The sequence below is a fragment of the Poeciliopsis prolifica genome, unplaced genomic scaffold, assembly GCF_027474105.1.
Source record: "Poeciliopsis prolifica strain line A6 unplaced genomic scaffold, Auburn_PproV2 SCAFFOLD049, whole genome shotgun sequence".
Taxonomy (NCBI): domain Eukaryota; kingdom Metazoa; phylum Chordata; class Actinopteri; order Cyprinodontiformes; family Poeciliidae; genus Poeciliopsis; species Poeciliopsis prolifica.
The window spans coordinates 378806-406682 of record NW_026562424.1 but is presented as its reverse complement, the minus strand read 5'-3'; the positions used below and the strand labels follow the sequence as shown (position 1 = coordinate 406682).

At 48.7% G+C, this 27877-nt stretch overlaps 1 protein-coding gene across 2 annotated transcripts; it reads left to right on the top strand.

The window, feature by feature from the left end:
• The first annotated feature begins 127 nt into the window (after positions 1 to 127).
• Positions 128 to 27877, top strand: tom1l2 (target of myb1 like 2 membrane trafficking protein). 2 transcript variants are annotated; one of them, XM_055057848.1, is made up of 15 exons: positions 128 to 291; positions 640 to 724; positions 1542 to 1620; positions 1725 to 1874; positions 2383 to 2517; positions 2601 to 2762; positions 5527 to 5643; positions 5733 to 5866; positions 20188 to 20239; positions 21781 to 21949; positions 22463 to 22589; positions 24261 to 24324; positions 25140 to 25199; positions 26249 to 26285; positions 26361 to 27877. In XM_055057848.1, the coding sequence occupies exons 1-15, from the start codon at positions 240 to 242 to the stop codon at positions 26492 to 26494; spliced, it is 1557 nt and encodes a 518-aa protein (XP_054913823.1). In that variant the 5' UTR covers positions 128 to 239; the 3' UTR covers positions 26495 to 27877. The 2 variants fall into 2 exon arrangements, with proteins under 2 accessions (XP_054913823.1, XP_054913824.1); XM_055057849.1 differs by lacking the exon at positions 25140 to 25199 and having other exon boundaries at positions 129 to 291.

Here is a 27877-nt window from a genome sequence, read left to right as displayed (position 1 = left end):
TTTATTTTCATAATTACATTGATAAGATGACTATTACAGTTCCCTTATCAGGAGTTTATCGACCAACCTTTGGCATGCCTTATGGACAGTGCATTAATTAGTATTGGGACTGTCCAATCAAAATAAAGCCCTAGAACGTGCTGACCAATTGTGTAAGTCTGTGGGCGGGGCTTAGTTGGACGTTTCCTATTGCATCATCACCGTCGTCCCATGGACTGACTTGTTTGTTGTCGAGCAAGATGGAGTTCCTTCTGGGAAATCCTTTCAGTACCCCGGTGGGTCATTGTGTCGGTGAGTCCGAATGTCCCGAGGCCGCAGCGGGAAGATGGGCATCTTCGAGGTTTAAGTGGAGAAGTCCTTTAAAATGTTGCTACTTTAGCATGCTGACGTCTCTGAATGAGTGGCGCCTCCGTTAGCCGCTGAGCTAACGAGCCGCTAGTCCTCCCTGGTCACCGTGGAAACCTGGATGTTAACTAGTTAGACGTCTCCCCTGTGTGGTTGAGATTAACGCTAGTTGGTGCTAACTGTATTAGCAGTCAGGCCTGTTTTAGCTTAGGGGCTGAGGTGAAGTTAGCTCTCTGCTAGCCACCAGGCTGCTGTGTTTATGGAAAGACGTTAATGTTTTAATGCTTGTTCCAGAGAGAGCCACTGATGGGTCCCTGCAGAGTGAAGACTGGACCCTCAACATGGAGATCTGTGACATCATCAATGAGACAGAGGACGGGTGAGTGAGTAGCCATCACTGTAGGCTAATAATCTGTAGTCGGCTGCTTTCAGCTGAGGAAAGGCTGACTGAAGGAGTTCCTCCCTCACCTGTCCTCCATTCCTGGGCCGAGGTGAGAAAAGGAGTCCAGATCTGGGTGTGTCGGGCCTCGGTGCTTATCTCCTGCTCCATAATGTCTGCTTTTATTCCTTTAGCTGGTGTGTGAAGTCCAGCTCTCTGTTTGATTAGTGGGTTGTAAACGGCCGGCTGGCAGATCTCCTTCACATTAAAATAACCTGCACTGAAACGCTGCAGCTGCCTGACTCTCCCTCCAGAGCAGCTTCAGCTGAATCGGTTCAATGATAAAACAGGTTTTACTCAGCATGAGTGAAGGTGGACTCTGAGAGAATAATGACACTTTTTCTTTGTTTTCACTTTCCCTCACCTGCTGATCCATCCAGTATTAGCAACACTTTTTACTTTAACACGTTCATGTTTTGAAGCTTGTTGCAATATTCAACTAAATGCATGATAAATTAAAGGGAACTTGACCATTTTCATTTGCATGATTGCTTTCCCTCATCGGTCTATGAAAACTCTGGATGACTCGAGCCTTCGGTCAGAGCTGGCCCCGTGAGAACAACAGATTTCATAATCCATTTTATTTGGATTGATTGATTGATTGATAGGGAGTGAAAAAGTTTTAATGGTGTCTCCCTGAAGATGTCGCTGGTTATCTTTCTTCTCATGGTGTGTTTTTGGTATTTGTCCCGTCTGAACCCATGCGAAGGCCTCAGAAGGCCAGGCTGACGCCCGGCTCTGTGTCTCTTCCCTTCAGGCCGAAGGACGCCATGAGAGCGGTGAAGAAGCGGCTGAGTGGCAACAGGAACTACAGGGAAGTGATGCTGACTCTCACGGTGAGATGCAGCAGCTGCAGGATTAATCTGTCAGCACATCTGGGGAGTGAAGGTTGCCTCTCTTCTGTGATGAAACGCGCTGACAGCAGCTGCGTCTCCACCAGGTTCTAGAGACGTGTGTGAAGAACTGCGGCCATCGATTCCACGCCTTGGTGACCAGTAAGGACTTTGTGGACGGCGTCCTCGTTAAAGTCATCTCTCCTAAGAACAACCCGCCCACCATCGTTCAAGACAAAGTCCTGGCTCTGATCCAGGTAGGACAGCTGCAGGTAGTCACTGGTTCTGCAGTGCATTGGGTTACCTGAACCAGATCAGGTGACTCTGCAGCTCCAGTTTCCACCTGAGTGGCTGTCAGGACGGCGCTACTGAAGTAGAGCTGGAACAACTGGACAGACGAATTGATTGATTTGGAATAATAATTCAGATCGATAATTAAACCAAAAGTACAAACTAACTCACATATCTACAGATAAAGAAGGGTTTTATCTTGCATGCACAAAGTTTTCTACAGTTTTGGTTTAATTTCTGCTCTGATTGCCCTTTTTTAGCGCATATGCTCCAGTTAACGATGAATTGATTACTAAAATAGTTGCAGGTTAATTCAATAATCGATTGATCTGATGAGTCGTTTCAGCTCTAATTTTTAGGAACAGACTCTGTAAATGCTGCCGTGTGAAGCCTCTGCTCTGAAGATGGCTGCTAAAGGGTTTCGGCTCAGACACGAAGCGGGTTAACTGCTGGTTGCTGGTTCTCTTCCTGCAGGCTTGGGCCGATGCGTTCAGGAGCAGTCCGGACCTCACAGGTGTGGTTCAGGTGTACGAGGAGCTGAAGAGGAAAGGCATCGAGTTCCCCACCTCAGAGCTGGAGACGCTGTCGCCCATCCACACCCCTCAGCGGGTCGGAGCCGCCGCCGCTCCTCACTGAACGCCCTGACCTCTGACCTCAGCAGCTTTATCCATGGCCTCGTGTGTTGTTTGTAGGTGGCGTCGGCTCCAGAGGGCGACTCCGCGCTCCACAAGTACAGCAGCAGCAGCAGCAGCAGCAAGACTAAAGCTGCGCCGCAGCCCATCCCACCGGCCTACAGCGCGCCGCAGGCCCCCAGCCTGCAGCCGGGTGGCGCCGTCACCCCCAGTCCTGAGCAGGTGCTGCAGCAAACCTTCACTGACCTGATGATTTATCTAAACGCAGATCAAAGCAGGTTTAGTGATTTAAAGCTGCAATATGTAACTTTAATAATGTTTTTTAATATTTGTTGAAAATGTCATGATGGTTTGAAAAGATAAGCTGTGAAAACTGAAGCTCCTCTGATTTCTCACAATTCTAACAACCAATAAGAGCCGGGATGCGGGACTTAGCGCTGTCAATCCCCCTCCATGATGTGCTGCTCATCTTCACATTTGCCCCCTGCTACGCTACAGATAGCATAGCTGTAGCGTAAAGGCTAATGCTTGTTAGCATAGCCACCGATGACAGAGAATAAACAGTTTCCTGTAATGGTAAGTTGTTTCTCTGCCATTAGCACATTTAGCAGCGAGTACATGAAGTTAATTGACAGCTCTAAGTCCCTCCCCCTGGCTCTGATTGGTTGTTTTTGATCCTGAATGGTTTCAGGCAGCAGCTGCTCAGGGAGGAGCAGGAGAGGATCGATCTGTTCACAGACTGGAAAAACTTGGAGTCAGTTTAATAAATATGTAAAAACATATTCTTATTAAACCTCTCCTTGGACTGCCACCTTATCGTGGTGGAGGGGTCTGAGGGCCCCAATGATCCTAGCAGCTCTGCTGTCTGGGGCTCCTTGCGCCTGTTAGGGTCACCCAAAGTAGACAGGTCCTCGGTGAGGCACCAGACAAAGTGCAGCCCGAAGACCACAATGACAAATAAGACCTTTGGATTTCATGTCCCCTCGCCCGGACGCGGGTCACCAGGGCCCCACTCTGGAGCCAGGCCCAGAGGTGGGACACGTTGGCGAGCGCCTAGTGGCCGGGCTTTTACCCATGGCTCAGCCCGAAGAGGACACATGGGTCCACCACCTGTCGGAGGGGCCAGAGGTGTCGGGTGCAGTGTGTGATGGGTGGCGGCCGAGGGAGGGGGTCCTGGCAGTCCGATCCTCGGTTGCAGAAGCTGGCTCTTGGGACGTGGAATGTCACCTCTCTGGTGGAGAAGGAGCCACAGCTGTGTGAGGCTGAGAGGTTCCAGCTAGAAATAGTCGGTCTCACCTCAACGCATGACTGGTTCTGGAACCAGTCTCCTTGAGAGGGGCTGGATGCACTTCCACTCTGGAGTTGCCCAGGGTAAGAGGCAGGAGTGGGCATACTTGTTGCTCCCCATCTCGGCGCCTGTACGCTGGGTAAACCCCAGCGTACAGGCGCCAGGTAAACAGGTGGGGGGACGGGTTCTGACTGTACTTGCGGGCCGAGCGACGGTTCAGATTACCCACCCTTTGAGTCCTTAGAGGGGGTACTGGAGAGTGTCCCTCTTGGGGACTCCCTTGTTTTGCTGGGGGACTTCAATGCTCACGTGAAGCCCCTCCAGTGAGTCCTGGAGGGGCTCGGTTGCAAGGAACGGCCGCCGAATCTGAACTCAAGTGGTGTTCTGTTGTTGAACTTCTGTGCTCGTTACAGATTGGTCATAAACAAACACCATGTCGAACCTCGGATTCAGGAAGAGCAGTGTGGTTCCGGTTCTGGTGGTGGAACACTGGACCAGCTCTACACCCTCAGCAGGGTCCTGGAGAGTTCTGGGAGGTCGCCCAACCGGTCCACATATGTTTTGTGGACTTGGAGAAGGCGTTTGACCGTGTCCCTGTGGGGGTTCTCCTTGAGTATGGGGTACCGGGCCTTTTGTTACTGGCTGTCAGGTCCCTGTATGACCGATGTCAGAGTCTGGTCCGCATTGCCGGCAATAAGTCGGGCTCGTTTCCGGTGAGAGTTGGACTCCGCCAGGGCTGCCCTTTGTCACTGATTCTGTTCATTACTTTTATGGACAGAATTTGTAGGCGCAGCCAGGGTGTTGAGGGGATCCGTTTTGGTGGCCTCAGGATTGCATCTCTGCTTTTTGCAGATGATGTGGTCCTGTTGGCTTCATCAGGACGTGATCTGCGGCTCTCACTGGGGCAGTTCGCAGCCGAGTGTGAAGCGGCCGGGATGAGGAACAGTGCCTCCAAATCCAAGGCCATGGTATTGAGCTGGAAAAGCGTAAAGTGCCTTCTCCAGGTCAGGGGGGATGTCCTGCCTCAAGGGAAGGAGTTCAAGTATCTTGGGATCTTGTTCACAAATGGGGGAAGAAGGGAATGGGAGATCGACAGGCGGATTAGCGCAGCGTCCGCCGTGAAGCGGTGCTTTACCGGTCCGTCATGGTGAAAAGAGAGTGCTAAAGCTCTTGATTTACCGTTCGATCTACATTCCTACCCTCATCTATGGTCATGAGTTTTGGGTCATGACAACAAGTTCGTTGATACAAGAGGCCTAAATGGGTTTCCTCCATAGGGTGGCTGGGCTCTCCCTTAGAGAGAGAAGCTCGCTCATCCGGGAGGGACTCAGAGTAGAGCCGCTGCTCCTCCACATCGAGAGGATCCAGCTGAGGCTCGGGCATCTGGTTAGGATGCCTCCTGGACGCCTCCCTGGTGAGGTGTTGTCGTCCCTGGGAGGAGACCCAGGATACGCTGGAGAGACTATGTCTCCCGACTAGCTCAGGAACGCCTTGGGATTCCCCTGGAGGAGCTGGAAAAAGAGACTGGGAGAGGGAAGTCTGGGCCTTCCTTCTTTTGCGGCTACCATCGGGTCCCGACCCCGGATAAGCAGCAGACAATGGATGGATAGATATACTTATTAAAGTTACAAACGGCAGCTTTATTTGGTGTTCATTTCAGCTTGCAGCCTAATGATTGTCGGTGTTTGTGTTACTCAGATTAGCAGGCTCCGCAGCGAGCTGGACGTCGTCCGTGGAAACACCAAGGTGATGTCAGAGATGCTGACGGAGATGGTGCCGGGGCAGGAGGACACTTCAGACTACGAGCTGCTGCAGGTCAGGCTTTGGGCCCCAGGCCTCAACCTCAACCTTGGGCTAACTCTGAACACCATCATAAACCACGGATCGTCTGTCTGCGTTGACAGGAGCTGAACAGGACGTGCCGAGCCATGCAGCAGAGGATAGTGGAGCTCATCTCCTGCGTCTCCAACGAGGCGGTGACTGAGGAGCTGCTGCACGCCAACGACGACCTCAACAACATTTTCCTCCGCTATGACAGGTCAGAGCCCTGAAGTGCCAGCTGGTTTCAGACTGGTTCCCAACTGGTTTCAGGCTAGTTACCAACTAGTTACCAACTGGTTTCAGGCTAGTTACCAACTGGTTTCAGGCTAGTTCCCAACTGGTTTCAGGCTGGTTCCCAACTGGTTTCAGGCTAGTTACCAACTGGTTTCAGGCTGGTTCCCAACTGGTTTCAGACTGGTTCCCAACTGGTTTCAGGCTAGTTACCAACTGGTTTCAGGCTAGTTACCAACTGGTTTCAGGCTAGTTCCCAACTGGTTTCAGGCTAGTTACCAACTGGCTTCAGGCTGGTTCCCAACTGGTTTCAGGCTAGTTACCAACTGGTTTCAGGCTAGTTACCAACTGGTTTCAGACTGGTTCCCAACTGGTTTCAGGCTAGTTACCAACTAGTTACCAACTGGTTTCAGGCTAGTTACCAACTGGTTTCAGGCTAGTTCCCAACTGGTTTCAGGCTAGTTACCAACTGGTTTCAGGCTGGTTCCCAACTGGTTTCAGGCTAGTTACCAACTGGTTTCAGGCTGGTTCCCAACTGGTTTCAGGCTGGTTCCCAACTGGTTTCAGACTGGTTCCCAACTGGTTTCAGGCTAGTTACCAACTAGTTACCAACTGGTTTCAGGCTAGTTACCAACTGGTTTCAGGCTAGTTACCAACTGGTTTCAGGCTGGTTACCAACTGGTTTCCAACTGGTTTCAGGCTAGTTACCAACTGGTTTCAGGCTAGTTACCAACTGGTTTCAGGCTGGTTACCAACTGGTTTCCAACTGGTTTGAGGATAGTTACCAACTGGTTACAAACTGGTTTCAGGCTAGTTACCAACTGGTTTCAGGCTAGTTACCAACTGGTTCCCAACTGGTTTCCAACTGGTTTCAGGCTAGTTACCAACTGGTTTCGAACTGGTTTCAGGCTGGTTACCAACTGGTTTCAGGCTGGTTACCAACTGGTTTCAGGCTGGTTACCAACTGGTTTCAGGCTAGTTACCAACTGGTTCCCAACTGGTTTCAGGCTAGTTACCAACTGGTTCCCAACTGGTTTCAGGCTGGTTACCAACTGGTTTCAGGCTAGTTACCAACTGGTTCCCAACTGGTTTCAGGCTAGTTACCAACTGGTTCCCAACTGGTTTCAGGCTGGTTACCAACTGGTTCCCAACTGGTTTCAGGCTAGTTACCAACTGCTTTCAGGCTAGTTACCAACTGGTTTCAGGCTGGTTCCCAACTGGTTTCAGGCTAGTTACCAACTGGTTCCCAACTGGTTTCAGGCTAGTTACCAACTGGTTCCCAACTGGTTTCAGGCTGGTTACCAACTGGTTCCCAACTGGTTTCAGGCTAGTTACCAACTGGTTTCAGGCTAGTTACCAACTGGTTTCAGGCTGGTTCCCAACTGGTTTCAGGCTAGTTACCAACTGGTTTCAGGCTAGTTACCAACTGGTTCCCAACTGGTTTCCAACTGGTTTCAGGCTAGTTACCAACTGGTTTCAGGCTGGTTACCAACTGGTTCCCAACTGGTTCCCAACTGGTTTCCAACTGGTTTCAGGCTAGTTACCAACTGGTTTCAGGCTAGTTACCAACTGGTTCCCAACTGGTTTCCAACTGCTTTGAGGATAGTTACCAACTGGTTACTAACTGGTTTCAGGCTAGTTACCAACTGGTTTCAGGCTAGTTACCAACTGGTTCCCAACTGGTTTCCAACTGGTTTCAGGCTAGTTACCAACTGGTTTCAGGCTGGTTACCAATTGGTTTCAGGCTGGTTACCAACTGGTTTCAGGCTAGTTACCAACTGGTTTCAGGCTAGTTACCAATTGGTTTCAGGCTGGTTACCAACTGGTTTCCAACTGGTTTCAGGCTAGTTGCCAACTGGTTACCAACTGGTTTCAGGCTAGTTACCAACTGGTTTCAGGCTAGTTGCCAACTGGTTACCAACTGGCTTCCAACTGGTTCCCAACTGGTTTCAGGCTAGTTACCAACTGGTTCCCAACTGGTTTCCAACTGCTTTGAGGATAGTTACCAACTGGTTACTAACTGGTTTCAGGCTAGTTACCAACTGGTTTCAGGCTAGTTACCAACTGGTTTCAGGCTAGTTACCAACTGGTTCCCAACTGGTTTCCAACTGGTTTCAGGCTAGTTACCAACTGGTTTCAGGCTGGTTACCAATTGGTTTCAGGCTGGTTACCAACTGGTTTTAGGCTAGTTACCAACTGGTTTCAGGCTAGTTACCAATTGGTTTCAGGCTGGTTACCAACTGGTTTCCAACTGGTTTCAGGCTAGTTGCCAACTGGTTTCAGGCTAGTTACCAACTGGCTTCCAACTGGTTTCAGGCTACTTGCCAACTGGTTTCCAACTGGTTTCAGGCTAGTTGCCAACTGGTTACCAACTGGTTTCCAACTGGTTTCAGGCTAGTTACCAACTGGTTTCCAACTGGTTTCAGACTAGTTACCAATTGGTTTCAGGCTGGTTACCAACTGGTTTCATGCTAGTTACCAACTGGTTTCAGGCTAGTTGCCAACTGGTTTCCAACTGGTTTCAGGCTAGTTACCAACTGGTTACCAACTGGTTTCAGGTTGGTTACCAACTGATTTCAGGCTAGTTACCAACTGGTTTCAGGCTAGTTGCCAACTGGTTTCAGGCTAGTTACCAACTGGTTACCAACTGGTTTCAGGCTGGTTACCAACTGGTTTCAAGCTAGTTACCAACTGGTTTCAGGCTAGTTGCCAACTTTTTTCCAACTGGTTTCAGGCTAGTTGCCAACTGGTTACCAACTGGTTTCAGGCTAGTTGCCAACTGGTTACCAACTGGTTTCAGGCTAGTTACCAACTGGTTTCAGGCTACTTGCCAACTGGTTTCCAACTGGTTTCCAACTGGTTTCAGGCTAGTTACCAACTGGTTTCCAACTGGTTTCCAACTGGTTTCAGGCTAGTTACCAACTGGTTTCAGGCTGGTTCCCAACTGGTTTCAGGCTAGTTACCAACTAGTTACCAACTGGTTTCAGGCTAGTTACCAACTGGTTTCAGGCTAGTTACCAACTGGTTTCAGGCTGGTTCCCAACTGGTTTCAGGCTAGTTACCAACTGGTTCCCAACTGGTTTCAGGCTGGTTACCAACTGGTTTCAGGCTAATTACCAACTGGTTCCCAACTGGTTTCAGGCTAGTTACCAACTGGTTCCCAACTGGTTTCAGGCTGGTTACCAACTGGTTCCCAACTGGTTTCAGGCTAGTTACCAACTGGTTTCAGGCTAGTTACCAACTGGTTTCAGGCTGGTTCCCAACTGGTTTCAGGCTAGTTACCAACTGTTTCCCAACTGGTTTTAGGCTGGTTACCAACTGGTTTCAGGCTAGTTATCAACTGGTTCCCAACTGGTTTCAGGCTAGTTACCAACTGGTTTCAGGCTAGTTACCAACTGGTTTCAGGCTAGTTACCAACTGGTTTCCAACTGGTTTGAGGATAGTTACCAACTGGTTACTAACTGGTTTCAGGCTAGTTTACCAACTGGTTTCAGGCTAGTTCCCAACTGGTTTCAGGGTAGTTACCAACTGGTTCCCAACTGGTTTCCAACTGGTTTCAGGCTAGTTACCAACTGGTTTCGAACTGGTTTCAGGCTGGTTACCAACTGGTTTCAGGCTGGTTACCAACTGGTTTCAGGCTAGTTACCAACTGGTTTCAGGCTGGTTCCCAACTGGTTTCAGGCTAGTTACCAACTGGTTCCCAACTGGTTTCAGGCTAGTTACCAACTGGTTTCGAACTGGTTTCAGGCTGGTTACCAACTGGTTTCAGGCTAGTTACCAACTGGTTTCAGGCTAGTTACCAACTGGTTCCCAACTGGTTTCAGGCTGGTTACCAACTGGTTTCAGGCTAGTTACCAACTGGTTCCCAACTGGTTTCCAACTGGTTTCAGGCTAGTTACCAACTGGTTTCAGGCTGGTTCCCAACTGGTTTCAGGCTAGTTACCAACTGGTTTCAGGCTAGTTACCAACTGGTTTCAGGCTGGTTCCCAACTGGTTTCAGGCTAGTTACCAACTGGTTCCCAACTGGTTTCAGGCTGGTTACCAACTGGTTTCAGGCTAATTACCAACTGGTTCCCAACTGGTTTCAGGCTAGTTACCAACTGGTTCCCAACTGGTTTCAGGCTGGTTACCAACTGGTTTCAGGCTAGTTATCAACTGGTTCCCAACTGGTTTCAGGCTAGTTACCAACTGGTTTCAGGCTAGTTACCAACTGGTTTCAGGCTGGTTACCAACTGGTTTCCAACTGGTTTCCAACTGGTTTGAGGATAGTTACCAACTGGTTACTAACTGGTTTCAGGCTAGTTACCAACTGGTTTCAGGCTAGTTCCCAACTGGTTTCAGGCTAGTTACCAACTGGTTACCAACTGGTTTCAGGCTAGTTACCAACTGGTTACCAACTGGTTTCAGGCTAGTTACCAACTGGTTTCCAACTGGTTTCCAACTGGTTTCAGGCTAGTTACCAACTAGTTACCAACTGGTTTCAGGCTAGTTACCAACTGGTTTCAGGCTAGTTACCAACTGGTTTCAGGCTAGTTACCAACTGGTTTCAGGCTGGTTCCCAACTGGTTTCAGGCTAGTTACCAACTAGTTACCAACTGGTTTCAGGCTAGTTACCAACTGGTGTCATGCTAGTTACCAACTGGTTCCCAACTGGTTTCAGGCTAGTTACCAACTGGTTCCCAACTGGTTTCAGGCTGGTTACCAACTGGTTCCCAACTGGTTTCAGGCTAGTTACCAACTGCTTTCAGGCTAGTTACCAACTGGTTTCAGGCTGGTTACCAACTGGTTTCAGGCTAGTTACCAACTGGTTCCCAACTGGTTTCAGGCTAGTTACCAACTGGTTCCCAACTGGTTTCAGGCTGGTTCCCAACTGGTTCCCAACTGGTTTCAGGCTAGTTACCAACTGGTTTCAGGCTAGTTACCAACTGGTTTCAGGCTAGTTACCAACTGGTTTCAGGCTAGTTACCAACTGGTTTCAGGCTGGTTCCCAACTGGTTTCAGGCTAGTTTACCAACTGGTTTCAGGCTAGTTACCAACTGGTTTCATGCTAGTTACCAACTGGTTCCCAACTGGTTTCAGGCTAGTTACCAACTGGTTCCCAACTGGTTTCAGGCTGGTTACCAACTGGTTCCCAACTGGTTTCAGGCTAGTTACCAACTGCTTTCAGGCTTGTTACCAACTGGTTTCAGGCTGGTTACCAACTGGTTTCAGGCTAGTTACCAACTGGTTCCCAACTGGTTTCAGGCTAGTTACCAACTGGTTCCCAACTGGTTTCAGGCTGGTTACCAACTGGTTCCCAACTGGTTTCAGGCTAGTTACCAACTGGTTTCAGGCTAGTTACCAACTGGTTTCAGGCTGGTTCCCAACTGGTTTCAGGCTAGTTACCAACTGGTTCCCAACTGGTTTCCAACTGCTTTGAGGATAGTTACCAACTGGTTACTAACTGGTTTCAGGCTAGTTACCAACTGGTTTCAGGCTAGTTACCAACTGGTTTCAGGCTAGTTACCAACTGGTTCCCAACTGGTTTCCAACTGGTTTCAGGCTAGTTACCAACTGGTTTCAGGCTGGTTACCAATTGGTTTCAGGCTGGTTACCAACTGGTTTCAGGCTAGTTACCAATTGGTTTCAGGCTGGTTACCAACTGGTTTCCAACTGGTTTCAGGCTAGTTGCCAACTGGTTACCAACTGGTTTCAGGCTAGTTACCAACTGGTTTCAGGCTAGTTACCAACTGGCTTCCAACTGGTTTCAGGCTACTTGCCAACTGGTTTCCAACTGGTTTCAGGCTAGTTGCCAACTGGTTACCAACTGGTTTCCAACTGGTTTCAGGCTAGTTACCAACTGGTTCCAACTGGTTTCAGACTAGTTACCAATTGGTTTCAGGCTGGTTACCAACTGGTTTCATGCTAGTTACCAACTGGTTTCCAACTGGTTTCAGGCTAGTTGCCAACTGGTTACCAACTGGTTTCGGGCTGGTTACCAACTGATTTCAGGCTAGTTACCAACTGGTTTCCAACTGGTTTCAGGCTAGTTTGCCAACTGGTTTCAGGCTGGTTACCAACTGGTTTCAGGCTAGTTGCCAACTTTTTTCCAACTGGTTTCAGGCTAGTTGCCAACTGGTTACCAACTGGTTTCAGGCTAGTTGCCAACTGGTTACCAACTGGTTTCAGGCTAGTTACCAACTGGTTACCAACTGGTTTCCAACTGGTTTCAGGCTAGTTACCAACTGGTTTCCAACTGGTTTCCAACTGGTTTCAGGCTAGTTACCAACTGGTTACCAACTGGTTTCCAACTGGTTTCAGGCTGGTTACCAACTGGTTTCAAGCTAGTTACCAACTGGTTTCAGGCTAGTTGCCAACTTTTTTCCAACTGGTTTCAGGCTAGTTGCCAACTGGTTTCAGGCTAGTTGCCAACTGGTTTCAGGCTAGTTACCAACTGGTTTCAGGCTACTTGCCAACTGGTTTCCAACTGGTTTCAGGCTAGTTACCAACTGGTTACCAACTGGTTTCCAACTGGTTTCAGGCTAGTTACCAACTGGTTTCCAACTGGTTTCCAACTGGTTTCAGGCTAGTTACCAACTGGTTTCAGGCTGGTTCCCAACTGGTTTCAGGCTAGTTACCAACTAGTTACCAACTGGTTTCAGGCTAGTTACCAACTGGTTTCAGGCTAGTTACCAACTGGTTTCAGGCTGGTTCCCAACTGGTTTCAGGCTGGTTACCAACTGGTTCCCAACTGGTTTCAGGCTGGTTACCAACTGGTTTCAGGCTAATTACCAACTGGTTCCCAACTGGTTTCAGGCTAGTTACCAACTGGTTCCCAACTGGTTTCAGGCTGGTTACCAACTGGTTCCCAACTGGTTTCAGGCTAGTTACCAACTGGTTTCAGGCTAGTTACCAACTGGTTTCAGGCTGGTTCCCAACTGGTTTCAGGCTAGTTACCAACTGGTTCCCAACTGGTTTCAGGCTGGTTACCAACTGGTTTCAGGCTAGTTATCAACTGGTTCCCAACTGGTTTCAGGCTAGTTACCAACTGGTTTCAGGCTAGTTACCAACTGGTTTCAGGCTGGTTACCAACTGGTTTCAGGCTAGTTACCAACTGGTTCCCAACTGGTTTCAGGCTGGTTACCAACTGGTTTCAGGCTAGTTATCAACTGGTTCCCAACTGGTTTGAGGCTAGTTACCAACTGGTTTCAGGCTAGTTACCAACTGGTTTCAGGCTGGTTACCAACTGGTTTCCAACTGGTTTCCAACTGGTTTGAGGATAGTTACCAACTGGTTACTAACTGGTTTCAGGCTAGTTACCAACTGGTTTCAGGCTAGTTGCCAACTGGTTTCAGGCTAGTTACCAACTGGTTCCCAACTGGTTTCCAACTGGTTTCAGGCTAGTTACCAACTGGTTTCGAACTGGTTTCAGGCTGGTTACCAACTGGTTTCAGGCTAGTTACAAACTGGTTTCAGGCTAGTTACCAACTGGTTCCCAACTGGTTTCAGGCTGGTTACCAACTGGTTTCAGGCTAGTTACCAACTGGTTCCCAACTGGTTTCCAACTGGTTTCAGGCTAGTTTACCAACTGGTTTCAGGCTGGTTCCCAACTGGTTTCAGGCTAGTTACCAACTGGTTTCAGGCTAGTTACCAACTGGTTTCAGGCTGGTTCCCAACTGGTTTCAGGCTAGTTACCAACTGGTTCCCAACTGGTTTCAGGCTGGTTACCAACTGGTTTCAGGCTAATTACCAACTGGTTCCCAACTGGTTTCAGGCTAGTTACCAACTGGTTCCCAACTGGTTTCAGTCTGGTTACCAACTGGTTTCAGGCTGGTTACCAACTGGTTTCAGGCTAGTTATCAACTGGTTCCCAACTGGTTTCAGGCTAGTTACCAACTGGTTTCAGGCTAGTTACCAACTGGTTTCAGGCTGGTTACCAACTGGTTACTAACTGGTTTCAGGCTAGTTACCAACTGGTTTCAGGCTAGTTACCAACTGGTTTCAGGCTGGTTCCCAACTGGTTCCCAACTGGTTTCCAACTGGTTTCAGGCTAGTTACCAACTGGTTTCGAACTGGTTTCAGGCTGGTTACCAACTGGTTTCAGGCTGGTTACCAACTGGTTTCAGGCTAGTTACCAACTGGTTTCAGGCTGGTTCCCAACTGGTTTCAGGCTAGTTACCAACTGGTTCCCAACTGGTTTCAGGCTAGTTACCAACTGGTTCCCAACTGGTTTCAGTCTGGTTACCAACTGGTTTCAGGCTAGTTACCAACTGGTTTAAGGCTAGTTACCAACTGGTTTCAGGCTGGTTCCCAACTGGTTTCAGGCTAGTTACCAACTGGTTCCCAACTGGTTTCAGGCTGGTTACCAACTGGTTTCAGGCTAGTTACCAACTGGTTCCCAACTGGTTTCAGGCTAGTTACCAACTGGTTTCAGGCTAGTTACCAACTGGTTTCAGGCTGGTTACCAACTGGTTCCCAACTGGTTTCAGGCTAGTTACCAACTGGTTTCAGGCTAGTTACCAACTGGTTTCAGGCTAGTTCCCAACTGGTTTCAGGCTAGTTACCAACTGGTTCCCAACTGGTTTCCAACTGGTTTCAGGCTAGTTACCAACTGGTTTCGAACTGGTTTCAGGCTGGTTACCAACTGGTTTCAGGCTGGTTACCAACTGGTTTCAGGCTAGTTACCAACTGGTTTCAGGCTAGTTACCAACTGGTTCCCAACTGGTTTCAGGCTGGTTACCAACTGGTTTCAGGCTAGTTACCAACTGGTTCCCAACTGGTTTCAGGCTAGTTACCAACTGGTTTCAGGCTAGTTACCAACTGGTTTCAGGCTGGTTACCAACTGGTTTCTGTCTAGTTACCAACTGGTTCCCAACTGGTTTCAGGCTAGTTACCAACTGGTTCCCAACTGGTTTCAGGCTGGTTACCAACTGGTTCCCAACTGGTTCAGGCTGGTTCCCAACTGGTTTCAGGCTAGTTACCAACTGGTTCCCAACTGGTTTCCAACTGCTTTGAGGATAGTTACCAACTGGTTACTAACTGGTTTCAGGCTAGTTACCAACTGGTTTCAGGCTAGTTACCAACTGGTTCCCAACTGGTTTCCAACTGGTTTCAGGCTAGTTACCAACTGGTTTCAGGCTGGTTACCAATTGGTTTCAGGCTGGTTACCAACTGGTTTCAGGCTAGTTTACCAATTGGTTTCAGGCTGGTTACCAACTGGTTTCCAACTGGTTTCAGGCTAGTTGCCAACTGGTTACCAACTGGTTTCAGGCTAGTTACCAACTGGTTTCAGGCTAGTTACCAACTGGCTTCCAACTGGTTTCAGGCTACTTGCCAACTGGTTTCTAACTGGTTTCAGGCTAGTTGCAACTGGTTACCAACTGGTTTCCAACTGGTTTCAGGCTAGTTTCCAACTGGGTTTCAGACTAGTTACCAATTGGTTTCAGGCTGGTTACCAACTGGTTTCATGCTAGTTACCAACTGGTTTCCAACTGGTTTCAGGCTAGTTGCCATCTGGTTTCCAACTGGTTTCAGGCTAGTTGCCAACTGGTTTCAGGCTAGTTACCAACTGGTTACCAACTGGTTTCAGGCTGGTTACCAACTGATTTCAGGCTAGTTACCAACTGGTTTCCAACTGGTTTCAGGCTAGTTGCCAACTGGTTTCAGGCTAGTTACCAACTGGTTACCAACTGGTTTCAGGCTGGTTACCAACTGGTTTCAAGCTAGTTACCAACTGGTTTCAGGCTAGTTGCCAACTTTTTTCCAACTGGTTTCAGGCTAGTTGCCAACTGGTTACCAACTGGTTTCAGGCTAGTTACCAACTGGTTTCAGGCTGGTTCCCAACTGGTTTCAGGCTAGTTACCAACTAGTTACCAACTGGTTTCAGGCTAGTTACCAACTGGTTTCAGGCTAGTTACCAACTAGTTTCAGGCTGGTTCCCAACTGGTTTCAGGCTAGTTACCAACTGGTTCCCAACTGGTTCAGGCTGGTTACCAACTGGTTTCAGGCTAATTACCAACTGGTTCCCAACTGGTTTCCAACTGCTTTGAGGATAGTTACCAACTGGTTACTAAGTGGTTTCAGGCTGGTTACCAACTCGTTACTAACTGGTTTCAGGCTAGTTACCAACTGGTTTCAGGCTGGTTCCCAACTGGTTTCAGGCTAGTTGCCAACTGGTTTTCAACTGGTTTCAGGCTAGTTACCAACTGGTTTCCAACTGGTTTCAGGCTAGTTGCCAACTGGTTACCAACTGGTGTCAGGCTAGTTACCAACTGGTTTCAGGCTAGTTGCCAACTGGCTTCCAACTGGTTTCAGGCTACTTGCCAACTGGTTTCCAACTGGTTTCAGGCTAGTTGCCAACTGGTTACCAACTGGTTTCCAACTGGTTTCAGGCTAGTTACCAACTGGTTTCCAACTGGTTTCAGACTAGTTACCAATTGGTTTCAGGCTGGTTACCAACTGGTTTCATGCTAGTTACCAACTGGTTTCCAACTGGTTTCAGGCTAGTTGCCAACTGGTTTCCAACTGGTTTCAGGCTAGTTGCCAACTGGTTTCAGGCTAGTTACCAACTGGTTACCAACTGGTTTCAGGCTAGTTACCAACTGGTTTCCAACTGGTTTCAGGCTAGTTGCCAACTGGTTTCAGGCTAGTTGCCAACTGGTTTCAGGCTAGTTACCAACTGGTTACCAACTGGTTACCAACTGGTTTCAGGCTGGTTACCAACTGGTTTCAAGCTAGTTACCAACTGGTTTCAGGCTAGTTGCCAACTTTTTTCCAACTGGTTTCAGGCTAGTTGCCAACTGGTTACCAACTGGTTTCAGGCTAGTTGCCAACTGGTTACCAACTAGTTTCAGGCTAGTTACCAACTGGTTTCAGGCTAGTTACCAACTGGTTTCAGGCTAGTTACCAACTGGTTTCAGGCTGGTTTCAGGCTAGTTACCAACTGGTTTCCAACTGGTTTCAGGCTAGTTACCAACTAGTTACCAACTGGTTTCAGGCTAGTTACCAACTGGTTTCAGGCTAGTTACCAACTGGTTTCAGGCTAGTTACCAACTGGTTTCAGGCTGGTTCCCAACTGGTTTCAGGCTAGTTACCAACTGGTTCCCAACTGGTTTCAGGCTAGTTACCAACTGGTTTCAGGCTAGTTACCAACTGGTTCCCAACTGGTTTCAGGCTGGTTACCAACTGGTTCCCAACTGGTTTCAGGCTAGTTACCAACTGGTTTCAGGCTAGTTACCAACTGGTTTCAGGCTGGTTCCCAACTGGTTTCAGGCTAGTTACCAACTGGTTCCCAACTGGTTTCAGGCTGGTTACCAACTGGTTTCAGGCTAGTTATCAACTGGTTCCCAACTGGTTTCAGGATAGTTACCAACTGGTTCCCAACTGGTTCAGGCTGGTTCCCAACTGGTTTCAGGCTAGTTACCAACTGGTTCCCAACTGGTTTCAGGCTGGTTACCAACTGGTTTCAGGCTAGTTATCAACTTTTCCAACTGGTTTCAGGCTGGTTACCAACTGGTTTCCAACTGGTTCCCAACTGGTTTCAGGCTGGTTACCAATTGGTTTCAGGCTAGTTATCAACTGGTTCCCAACTGGTTTCAGGCTAGTTACCAACTGGTTTCAGGCTGGTTACCAACTGGTTTCAGGCTAGTTACCAACTGGTTCCCAACTGGTTTCCAACTGGTTTCAGGCTAGTTACCAACTGGTTTCGAACTGGTTTCAGGCTGGTTACCAACTGGTTTCAGGCTGGTTACCAACTGGTTTCAGGCTGGTTCCCAACTGGTTTCAGGCTAGTTGCCAACTGGTTTTCAACTGGTTTCAGGCTAGTTACCAACTGGTTTCAGGCTAGTTGCCAACTGGTTACCAACTGGTGTCAGGCTAGTTACCAACTGGTTTCAGGCTAGTTGCCAACTTTTTTCCAATTGGTTTCAGGCTGGTTACCAACTGGTTTCAGGCTGGTTCCCAACTGGTTTCAGGCTAGTTGCCAACTGGTTACCAACTGGTTTCAGGCTAGTTACCAACTGGGTTCCCAACTGGTTTCAGGCTGGTTACCAACTGGTTTCAGGCTAGTTACCAACTGGTTTCAGGCTAGTTACCAACTGGTTTCAGGCTAGTTTTCAACTGGTTTCAGGCTAGTTACCAACTGGTTTCCAACTGGTTTCAGGCTAGTTACCAACTGGTTTCAGGCTGGTTCCCAACTGGTTTCAGGCTAGTTACCAACTGGTTCCCAACTGGTTTCAGGCTAGTTACCAACTGGTTTCAGGCTAATTACCAACTGGTTCCCAACTGGTTTCAGGCTAGTTACCAACTGGTTCCCAACTGGTTTCAGGCTGGTTACCAACTGGTTCCCAACTGGTTTCAGGCTAGTTACCAACTGGTTTCAGGCTAGTTACCAACTGGTTTCAGGCTGGTTCCCAACTGGTTTCAGGCTAGTTACCAACTGGTTCCCAACTGGTTTCAGGCTGGTTACCAACTGGTTTCAGGCTAGTTATCAACTGGTTCCCAACTGGTTTCAGGCTAGTTACCAACTGGTTTCAGGCTGGTTACCAACTGGTTTCCAACTGGTTCCCAACTGGTTTCAGGCTGGTTATCAACTGGTTCCCAACTGGTTTCAGGCTAGTTATCAACTGGTTCCCAACTGGTTTCAGGCTAGTTACCAACTGGTTTCAGGCTGGTTACCAACTGGTTTCCAACTGGTTTCCAACTGGTTTCAGGCTAGTTACCAACTGGTTTCGAACTGGTTTCAGGCTAGTTCCCAACTGGTTTCAGGCTAGTTACCAACTTCCCAACTGGTTTCCAACTGGTTTCAGGCTAGTTACCAACTGGTTTCGAACTGGTTTCAGGCTGGTTACCAACTGGTTTCAGGCTAGTTACCAACTGGTTTCGAACTGGTTTCAGGCTGGTTACCAACTGGTTTCAGGCTGGTTACCAACTGGTTTCAGGCTAGTTACCAACTGGTTTCAGGCTGGTTCCCAACTGGTTTCAGGCTAGTTGCCAACTGGTTTTCAACTGGTTTCAGGCTAGTTACCAACTGGTTTCCAACTGGTTTCAGGCTAGTTGCCAACTGGTTACCAACTGGTGTCAGGCTAGTTACCAACTGGTTTCAGGCTAGTTGCCAACTTTTTTCCAATTGGTTTCAGGCTGGTTACCAACTGGTTTCAGGCTAGTTACCAACTGGTTACCAACTGGTTTCAGGCTGGTTCCCAACTGGTTTCAGGCTAGTTGCCAACTGGTTTCCAACTGGTTTCAGGCTAGTTGCCAACTGGTTACCAACTGGTTTCAGGCTAGTTACCAACTGGTTTCAGGCTGGTTCCCAACTGGTTTCAGGCTAGTTACCAACTGGTTCCCAACTGGTTTCAGGCTGGTTACCAACTGGTTTCAGGCTAGTTACCAACTGGTTTCAGGCTAGTTACCAACTGGTTTCAGGCTAGTTTCCAACTGGTTTCAGGCTAGTTACCAACTGGTTTCCAACTGGTTTCAGGCTAGTTACCAACTGGTTTCAGGCTAGTTGCCAACTTTTTTCCAATTGGTTTCAGGCTGGTTACCAACTGGTTTCAGGATAGTTACCAACTGGTTACCAACTGGTTTCAGGCTGGTTCTCAACTGGTTTCAGGCTAGTTGCCAACTGGTTTCCAACTGGTTTCAGGCTACTTACCAACTGTTTTCAGGCTGGTTCCCAACTGGTTTCAGGCTAGTTACCAACTGGTTTCAGGCTGGTTACCAACTGGTTTCAGGCTAGTTACCAACTGGTTTCAGGCTGGTTACCAACTGGTGTCAGGCTAGTTACCAACTGGTTACCAACTGGTTTCAGGCTGGTTCCCAACTGGTTACCAACTGGTTTCAGGCTGGTTACCAACTGGTTACCAACTGGTTTCAGGCTGGTTACCAACTGGTTACCAACTGGTGTCAGGCTAGTTACCAACCAACTGGTTCCCAACTGGTTTCAGGCTAGTTGCCAACTGGTTTCCAACTGGTTTCAGGCTAGTTACCAACTGGTTTCAGGCTGGTTACCAACTGGTTTCAGGAAAGTTACCAACTGGTTTCAGGCTGGTTACCAACTGGTTTCCAACTGGTTTCAGGCTAGTTACCAACTTGTTTCAGGCTAGTTACCATCTGGTTTCAGGCTAGTTACCAACTGGTTTCAGGCTAGTTGCCAACTTTTTTCCAACTGGTTTCAGGCTTGTTCCCAACTGGTTTCAGGCTGGTTACCAACTGGTTTCTGGCAGGTTTCGCTCTGAACCTGGTTTTGGGTCAGTCCCAGAACTTCTGGCTTTGTTAGTTTGAAATCTGTTGTTTTCCAGCTTGATGCACCGTCTGTTTCTTGTGCTGCAGGTATGAGCGATTTCGGTCCGGCAGATCCTCGGCTCAAAGCGTCAACAACGGGGTGAGTCGCTGCAGACGTGCTCATCGTCTCCGCCTGGCTTATTGAATCTTTTCTTTGAAGTCACCTGTGGCTGATTAGCTGCTCTCGTTATTTGTTTTCACATTTCATCATGATGTGAATGATGGTCCATCAGTCAGATGAACATACCCAAAATTACCAATGTTGGAACCGACAGTCACTTTCTCCTCTAAAACTTTTTAATACATGTAGATTTATACTGAGACCAGGTTGTGCCCAGCAGGGGGTGCCACACTGCCTGGATCCAAAGTAAATGCATCCTGGTTATGGAGGCAATGTAGCGATCAGGAGCTAAGCTGCTGTTCCCCATTGCAGACCTGAAACGGTCTAGTCAAAGCTCCCTCCAGGTTTCTAAGCAGCTTCATGCCCTGTTATCTGGTTCTGTATTTACTCCCACAGGTTGCTGTCGACTAATTAGGCAACTTGTTCAGGCTGTGGATTTTCTTTAGAGGCTCCACAGAAAAGGAGGGTGAACATGAAGCTTTTCTTTTACTTTGTATAAATTTTCTTCAAATTAACTCTAACGCACAATTTAGTTTGGTCTATAAAATCCCAGTTGGTTAGCAGAAGAGTGAGTAAATATGTTATGGTGGCGCTAAGAGCGATGCAGCTTCAGGTGGGGATCTTCATCCAGACTGACCATCACCTCATTGTCTCTGTGCTAGCATGCTAACATTGTCCACTGTCTCTTCCTCTCTGTCCATGTGTTTCTGTGGCTAGCTGAGACAGGCAAGTATGGAAACTGTCCTCTCTAAATCAGCCGCCACATCGGAGGCAATAAAAGATGGCGGCTTCTTTAGCTTCCAGTAATTTTACCCCGTATGGCAGCAGCTCTCAAACCTTTCAGTCAACAGATTTAATCTGTGCAAAGCAACCAGCCACTGATAAAACTCGACACACTGCGACTGCTGGAGGTAGAGCTCTGGAAGATGAAGCAGTGTGTTAGCTTTATGCTAACACACTGGGCGCCGTTGGATGTGGCAGAAGCACAGGAGTCCAAGCAAGCGCTTGTTTGTTCGTCGGCCAATCAGGAGCGAGCGCTCAATTAGTTTGTGAATGAGGGAATAAGGAGGATTAGTTTGGAGAAGTTCAGCGTTTGGACCTACTTCCTCCGGTGGTTTAACCCTTTACAGCTTTTCCTCCGAGCTGCTTCCTGTTGTCGTCAAGTTGTGAGCTGCTGCCATCAGCATGTCTTCCCTTCGCCTTCCCTCATGGCCTCAAACAGGAAGTAGATCTAGGCACCAAAATAAAAGCCTGTAGCATGGCCATGTTGTCTTCTCTGCTGATTCCTGCCTTCTTAAGGGGATTCTCTTCACTTCATGTCTCCTTTTCTGACCCTCAGTGTTTTCCTGTCTGACCCCTCTTAAGAAGCAGCTACTTCCTGTTCTCATGTTTCCCTACGCTAACCACTGAGCTGTTCACCGCTGTGCATCACACTGGACTTTATGTTCTGATGATTAAAGTATTGCAAAGTGTTCCAGTTTCTCCTGAGCTTTAAGTATTTATTATTGTTTATTGATCAGGTGCTCAGTGAGGCCACAGAGGACAATCTGATTGACCTTGGACCCGGCTCGCCAGCGGTGGTCAGCAACATGCCCAGCGCCGCTCCGTCCAGCCTGCCCCCCACCCTGAGCATCGCTGCAGGGAGGCCCTCGTCCCCAGCCTCCCTGGCCTCCCGCCTGGCCGGTTTAGGTCCATTTCCACCTCGTTTCTGCAGTTCCACATGCAGTAATCTGCTCATATCTTTACATGTTCACAGTAACTGGAGGTTCAGACAAAATCAGTTCTGTAGAGAATCACAATCCTGGTGCTGGAATTCTGAATAGAATCACAAATTGATTTTAGTTTGCTTAGTTTTTTGTGCAATCATATCAAACACTGGTCCCTGAAAGAATCTCATCTCTGACAATAAGCTTGAAACATGAGGCAGCTGCTGCTGTAGCTCCCAGGTTTGACCACTAGGAGGCAGCAGTGCTGCAGATGTAATTCATGCCGGACTTTCATTCATTCATGCACACTGAAAAGATTCCAAATATGGTCAGAGATTTATTAATTGGTAATAAATTGTAAATGAATAAAAATAAGCTAAGTCCTTCCTGATGACGGATTTCAGGGATTTAAAGATGATTTTTGCTTTAATGTTGTGCAGCAGATACTGTCTGCGATATGCCTGACTCTTGCTTTTTATTTCTGCATCTCCTGCAGACGTGGGTGCCGACAGTGTCAGTAGCACGCTGAGCTCGCTCAGCAGCTGCAAGCCGGCGGCAGCGCAGGACGACTTTGATGTGTTCGCTCAGACTCGGAGCGGCACGCTGGCAGAACCACACAGAACGTAAGAACCCTGTCATGGTTCCCCTCCGGAGCTCCAGTGTTCTCCCTCCGGAGCTCCAGTGTTCTCCCTCCGGAGCTCCAGTGTTCCCCCTCCGGAGCTCCAGTGTTCTCCCTCCGGAGCTCCAGTGTTCCCCCTCCGGAGCTCCAGTGTTCTCCCTCCGGAGCTCCAGTGTTCTCCCTCCGGAGCTCCAGTGTTCTCCCTCCGGAGCTCCAGTGTTCTCCCTCCGGAGCTCCAGTGTTCTCCTCCGGAGCTCCAGTGTTCTCCCTCCGGAGCTCCAGTTTCTCCCTCCGGAGCTCCAGTGTTCTCCCTCCGGAGCTCCAGTTTCTCCCTCCGGAGCTCCAGTGTTTCCCCTCAGGAGCTCCAGTGCTCTCCTTCCGGAGCTCCAGTTTCCCCCTCCGGAGCTCCAGTGTTCTCCCTCCGGAGCTCCAGTGTTCCCCTCAGGAGCTCCAGTGTTCCCCCTCCGGAGCTCCAGTGTTCCCCCTCCGGAGCTCCAGTGTTCTCCCTCCGGAGCTCCAGTGTTCTCCCTCCGGAGCTCCAGTGTTCCCCTCCGGAGCTCCAGTGTTCTCCCTCCGGAGCTCCAGTGTTCTCCCTCCGGAGCTCCAGTGTTCTCCCTCCGGAGCTCCAGTGTTCTCCCTCCGGAGCTCCAGTGTTCTCCCCTCCGGAGCTCCAGTGTTCTCCCTCAGGAGCTCCAGTGCTCTCCTTCCGGAGCTCCAGTGTTCCCCCTCCGGAGCTCCAGTGTTCTCCCTCCGGAGCTCCAGTGTTCCCCCTCAGGAGCTCCAGTGTTCCCCCTCCGGAGCTCCAGTGTTCCCCCTCCGGAGCTCCAGTGTTCTCCCTCAGGAGCTCCAGTGTTCTCCCTCCGGAGCTCCAGTGTTCTCCCTCCGGAGCTCCAGTGTTCCCCCTCCGGAGCTCCAGTGTTCCCCCTCCGGAGCTCCAGTGTTCTCCCTCCGGAGCTCCAGTGTTCTCCCTCCGGAGCTCCAGTGTTCTCCCTCCGGAGCTCCAGTGTTCTCCCTCCGGAGCTCCAGTGTTCTCCCTCCGGAGCTCCAGTGTTCTCCCTCCGGAGCTCCAGTGCTCTCCTTCCGGAACTCCAGTGTTCCCCCTCCGGAGCTCCAGTTTCTCCCTCCGGAGCTCCAGTGTTCCCCCTCAGGAGCTCCAGTTTCCCCCTCCGGAGCTCCAGTGTTCCCCCTCCGGAGCTCCAGTGTTCTCCCTCCGGAGCTCCAGTGTTCTCCCTCCGGAGCTCCAGTGTTCTCCCTCCGGAGCTCCAGTGTTCCCCCTCCGGAGCTCCAGTGTTCCCCCTCCGGAGCTCCAGTGTTCTCCCTCCGGAGCTCCAGTGTTCTCCCTCCGGAGCTCCAGTGTTCTCCCTCCGGAGCTCCAGTGTTCTCCCTCCGGAGCTCCAGTGTTCTCCCTCCGGAGCTCCAGTGTTCCCCCTCCGGAGCTCCAGTGTTCCCCCTCCGGAGCTCCAGTGTTCTCCCTCCGGAGCTCCAGTGTTCTCCCTCCGGAGCTCCAGTGTTCCCCCTCAGGAGCTCCAGTGTTCCCCCTCCGGAGCTCCAGTGTTCTCCCTCCGGAGCTCCAGTGTTCTCCCTCCGGAGCTCCAGTGTTCTCCCTCCGGAGCTCCAGTGTTCTCCCTCCGGAGCTGGAATCTGCTGAAGTCTAACTGCAGTGTTTTGCTCTCAGGTTGTCTGCAGCGGACGGCCCTCCACCCACACTGGATGTCCAGCAGCCAGCCGCTGCAGGCGCGGTGAGTTGTGATGTCACTTCCTGATCCTTTAAATGTCTCAGGTTATCCTCCAATTGAAAGGATAAGATGCTTTATCCCCAATAAAGCATCTTATCCTTTCAATTGGAGGATAACCTGAGAAACTTCTGAAATTGTTAATCGATTTTTGAGGTAATCAACTAACTTAGTAACTGATGAATGAATTAAAGTCCACAGACTCTCTTTGTGAAAGACAGCAGAGCAGAAATGAATTGAAGTTCAAACAAATATTTAGTGTAAGTTTGTTGGCCACACCTGGTTCACATTGATCACTGTTTTCTGTTCAATTATTAACCGGTTAATCAATAATAATCCCCAGACGTATGAAGCTGCAGATGATCAGATGTTCTCTAGAGAAACGCTATTAATAAAATGTTTATTTTTAAAACATTCATTTGTTCTAATCATGTGTAAAATAATCTTAAATGAAAGAACCTGCAGAATGTTTTGGTTTTTTTTTGTCAGATTAATTAGTTTGTCCAGATGTTTTCCTGGTCACTGTTTAGTTCTCGTTCTGACCCGTTTGGGTCTGTTTATTGGAAACACACATACCAGGAAATAAAAAGTAACTTTTATGCATAATAATTACTAAACTATTATTTGAGGAGAAGTGGGCAGCAGGTGGATTAGCAGGTCCGGTCCAGATGATCTAATCTCCATCTTCAGATTATTTTTCATCTTTTTCTGTTCATCATTTTCCTCAAACATTCATGCTGACGTGTTTTAATACGTTTCAGTTTGTTTTCTGTTTCTTTGGATGTTTATTTGTGTTTTTCATTTGGCGGCGCCCCCTGCAGGGCCGGGAGCGTCAGTCCTCTGTCATGGATGACATAGAGGAGTGGCTGAGCACCGATGTGGTGAGACGGATCACAACTTTTAGTTCTCATCCTTTTCTTTGCTTTTTCTTCTGATGAGTTTCTCTGCAGCTGGAAAATAAAACGTCTCATTGCCTTGAAGTGGGATTAATAATTTCCTGGTTTCTTTGCTCAATAAACTCGCGGTAAAGGAAATGATCCACGAATAAAAACCGATCAACATGATGGATTAGATATCAACTCTGTCAGGTTTACATGTTTTTCACATCAGATGAATTAAATTCATAAAATCAACATTTTCTTTTGCAAACATTGATCTGATTTCCAACCATAAACTTCAAGTATTTAACTTGTTTTATGTGTCAAAGTTGATTATCAGCTGGAAATAAATGGAGTTTTGTAAGGAAATCTGAAAAGTGTGGTGTGCATTTATGTTCAGCAACTGTGGGTTCCAGCTTTCTGGAAGAATTTTCTGTGACGTTTCTCTTCCCGTTTTACACATCAAGAGAATATTTAATCTCTTTGCAGGAAAAAAAATACAAAAAGTTAGACTCAGGTCTGGACTTTGACTAGGCCATAAATCTGCTCAGACCTAATGCCTCAGATAAAATCTAGCTGGTCATCCTGCTGGAAGCTGAACCTCCACTGTCAGCTCCACCCGGCTTCCCACAGCATGGTGCTGCCACCGCCATGCATGGAGTCTGAGATTCTATTGTTATAATTGTGACTTCTGAAGACTGATGATAAAATGTCCCAGTGATTATTGTAATAAATGATAATATTGTTGTTTTGAGATCATTTTGAACTTATAAAATAAAAAATAAATAAAGTGAGCAAAACTAATAAATAAAATAAAACCAAACAATCCTGGATAAATAAAGTCAAACAACAAAACTGTTCTTGGAAACATATTAATTATCAGAGATTAAATTATTAAGTTTATTTTAATCTATTAAAGTGTCATTCATAGATTTATTGCAACCAGCTGTGGTTGCACTAAATCAGTTACTTGGCTTAAATCCAAATGCACTCCACACTTTTCAGACGTTGCTGTCCAGTTGTGACGTTTCTCTGGTTTTTCTGTCCAACAGAAAGGAGACGAAGGAGAGGAAGGCGTGACCAGCGAAGGTAAGAGAGGTGCTTTCATTCTGTTTCTGAGTTAGTTAGCATCGTTTAGCTTCATCCCTGCTCTCCTCCTTCCAGAGTTCGATAAGTTCCTGGAGGAGCGGGCCAAGGCCGCCGAGACCGGCCCGCCGTCGCCCCCCAGTGGCGCGGCGCAGGCAACGCCCAGCAGGAAGAAGACGGGGAGACAGGAAGACGGTCTGCTGGCCATGTAGCCCATCGGTCCCCGTCGATCCCCCTCTACGTCTCCGGAGCAGAACGGCTGTAGCCCAGAGACGTCCAGGTCACCCACTTCCTGCTTCCTGTTTCCCACTTTCCTTTTCCAGACGTTTTCAGTAACTGAGGCAGGACGGCCCTCAGATCAGCACTGGGTTTGTTTTAGCTGCTCTTCAGCAGAACCGACCCGTTTGGTTCAGTAGGACTGACCGTCCTCTCTGATGTTTGTCCTAGTCAAATCATCCCCCAGTCGGTTTGTAAATGTGTAAATGTTTGGTGTATATTTGGCTCCGTGCTTCAGAGTCGCTGATTTCATTAGTTTCTGTTCAGAACAAAAAGGGAAACACCTCCACGATGCGACAGGAAGAAGAAAGGCGGGAACTTCCTGTTGGTCCAACTGAAGCTGCTGGCAGTGCCGGCCCCAAAGCCCCCGGGGCCCAAAGCCCCCGGGCCCAAAGCCCCCGGCCAAAGCCCCCGGGGCCCAAAGCCCCCCGACGCCCACCGCAGGGCCCCTTGCATTACATCCTGACTGTTAAAAGAAACTGCTGCCGCAGTGTTTGCTCATGCCTTGGGCCGGCTCTGCCTTCACTGTTTGTTTTGTCCTGAATTCGTTTCAGTTTTACTTCCTGTTTCTGATTCAGCTTCACACTACAGATGCATTTTGCACATCATCATTGTTGTTATTAATCCAATGATTTGCTGACATCTGCAGAGGCCTGACCTTTCAACTGCAGAGGCCTGACCTTTCAACTGCAGAGGCCTGACCTTTCAACTGCAGAGGCCTGACCTTTCAACTGCAGAGGCCTGACCTTTCAACGCCACGAGTTTTCACAAACGAGTCGCCGCGCTTAGTCGCCATGACGACGAGCGTTTCCGTTGAGCTGCAGCTTTAATTTATTTTCTGATCAGTATTTAAGTATTTTATTGAACTGAGGATCAACTGGCATCATGTCTGGACTTTAATGTTGTTGCTTCTGTTCCTGCGGAAGAGATTCCTACCCCCTCCCCCACCCACTGCTGGATTTATGTTGTTGCTTGAAATCAAACGATGACAATGAAGGTCCCTGTCTGAAGTCACCAGAACAATAACCAACATGAAGATTGCACTTTTTAGAGATTTCCTTTGGTTTCCAGGGTTTTGTTGCCGCCATGTTGGATCTGAACTCGGAGCCGCCATGTTGGATCTGAACTCGGAGCCGCCATGTTGGATCTGAACTCGGAGCCGCCATGTTGGATCTGAACTCGGAGCCGCCATGTTGGATCTGAACTCGGAGCCGCCATGTTGGATCTGAACTCGGAGCCGCCATGTTGGATCTTTCTGTTCTTTGTGTTGCTTCAATTCTGCATGATCTCTAAATAAAATAATCTGTGATCTGCTTCCA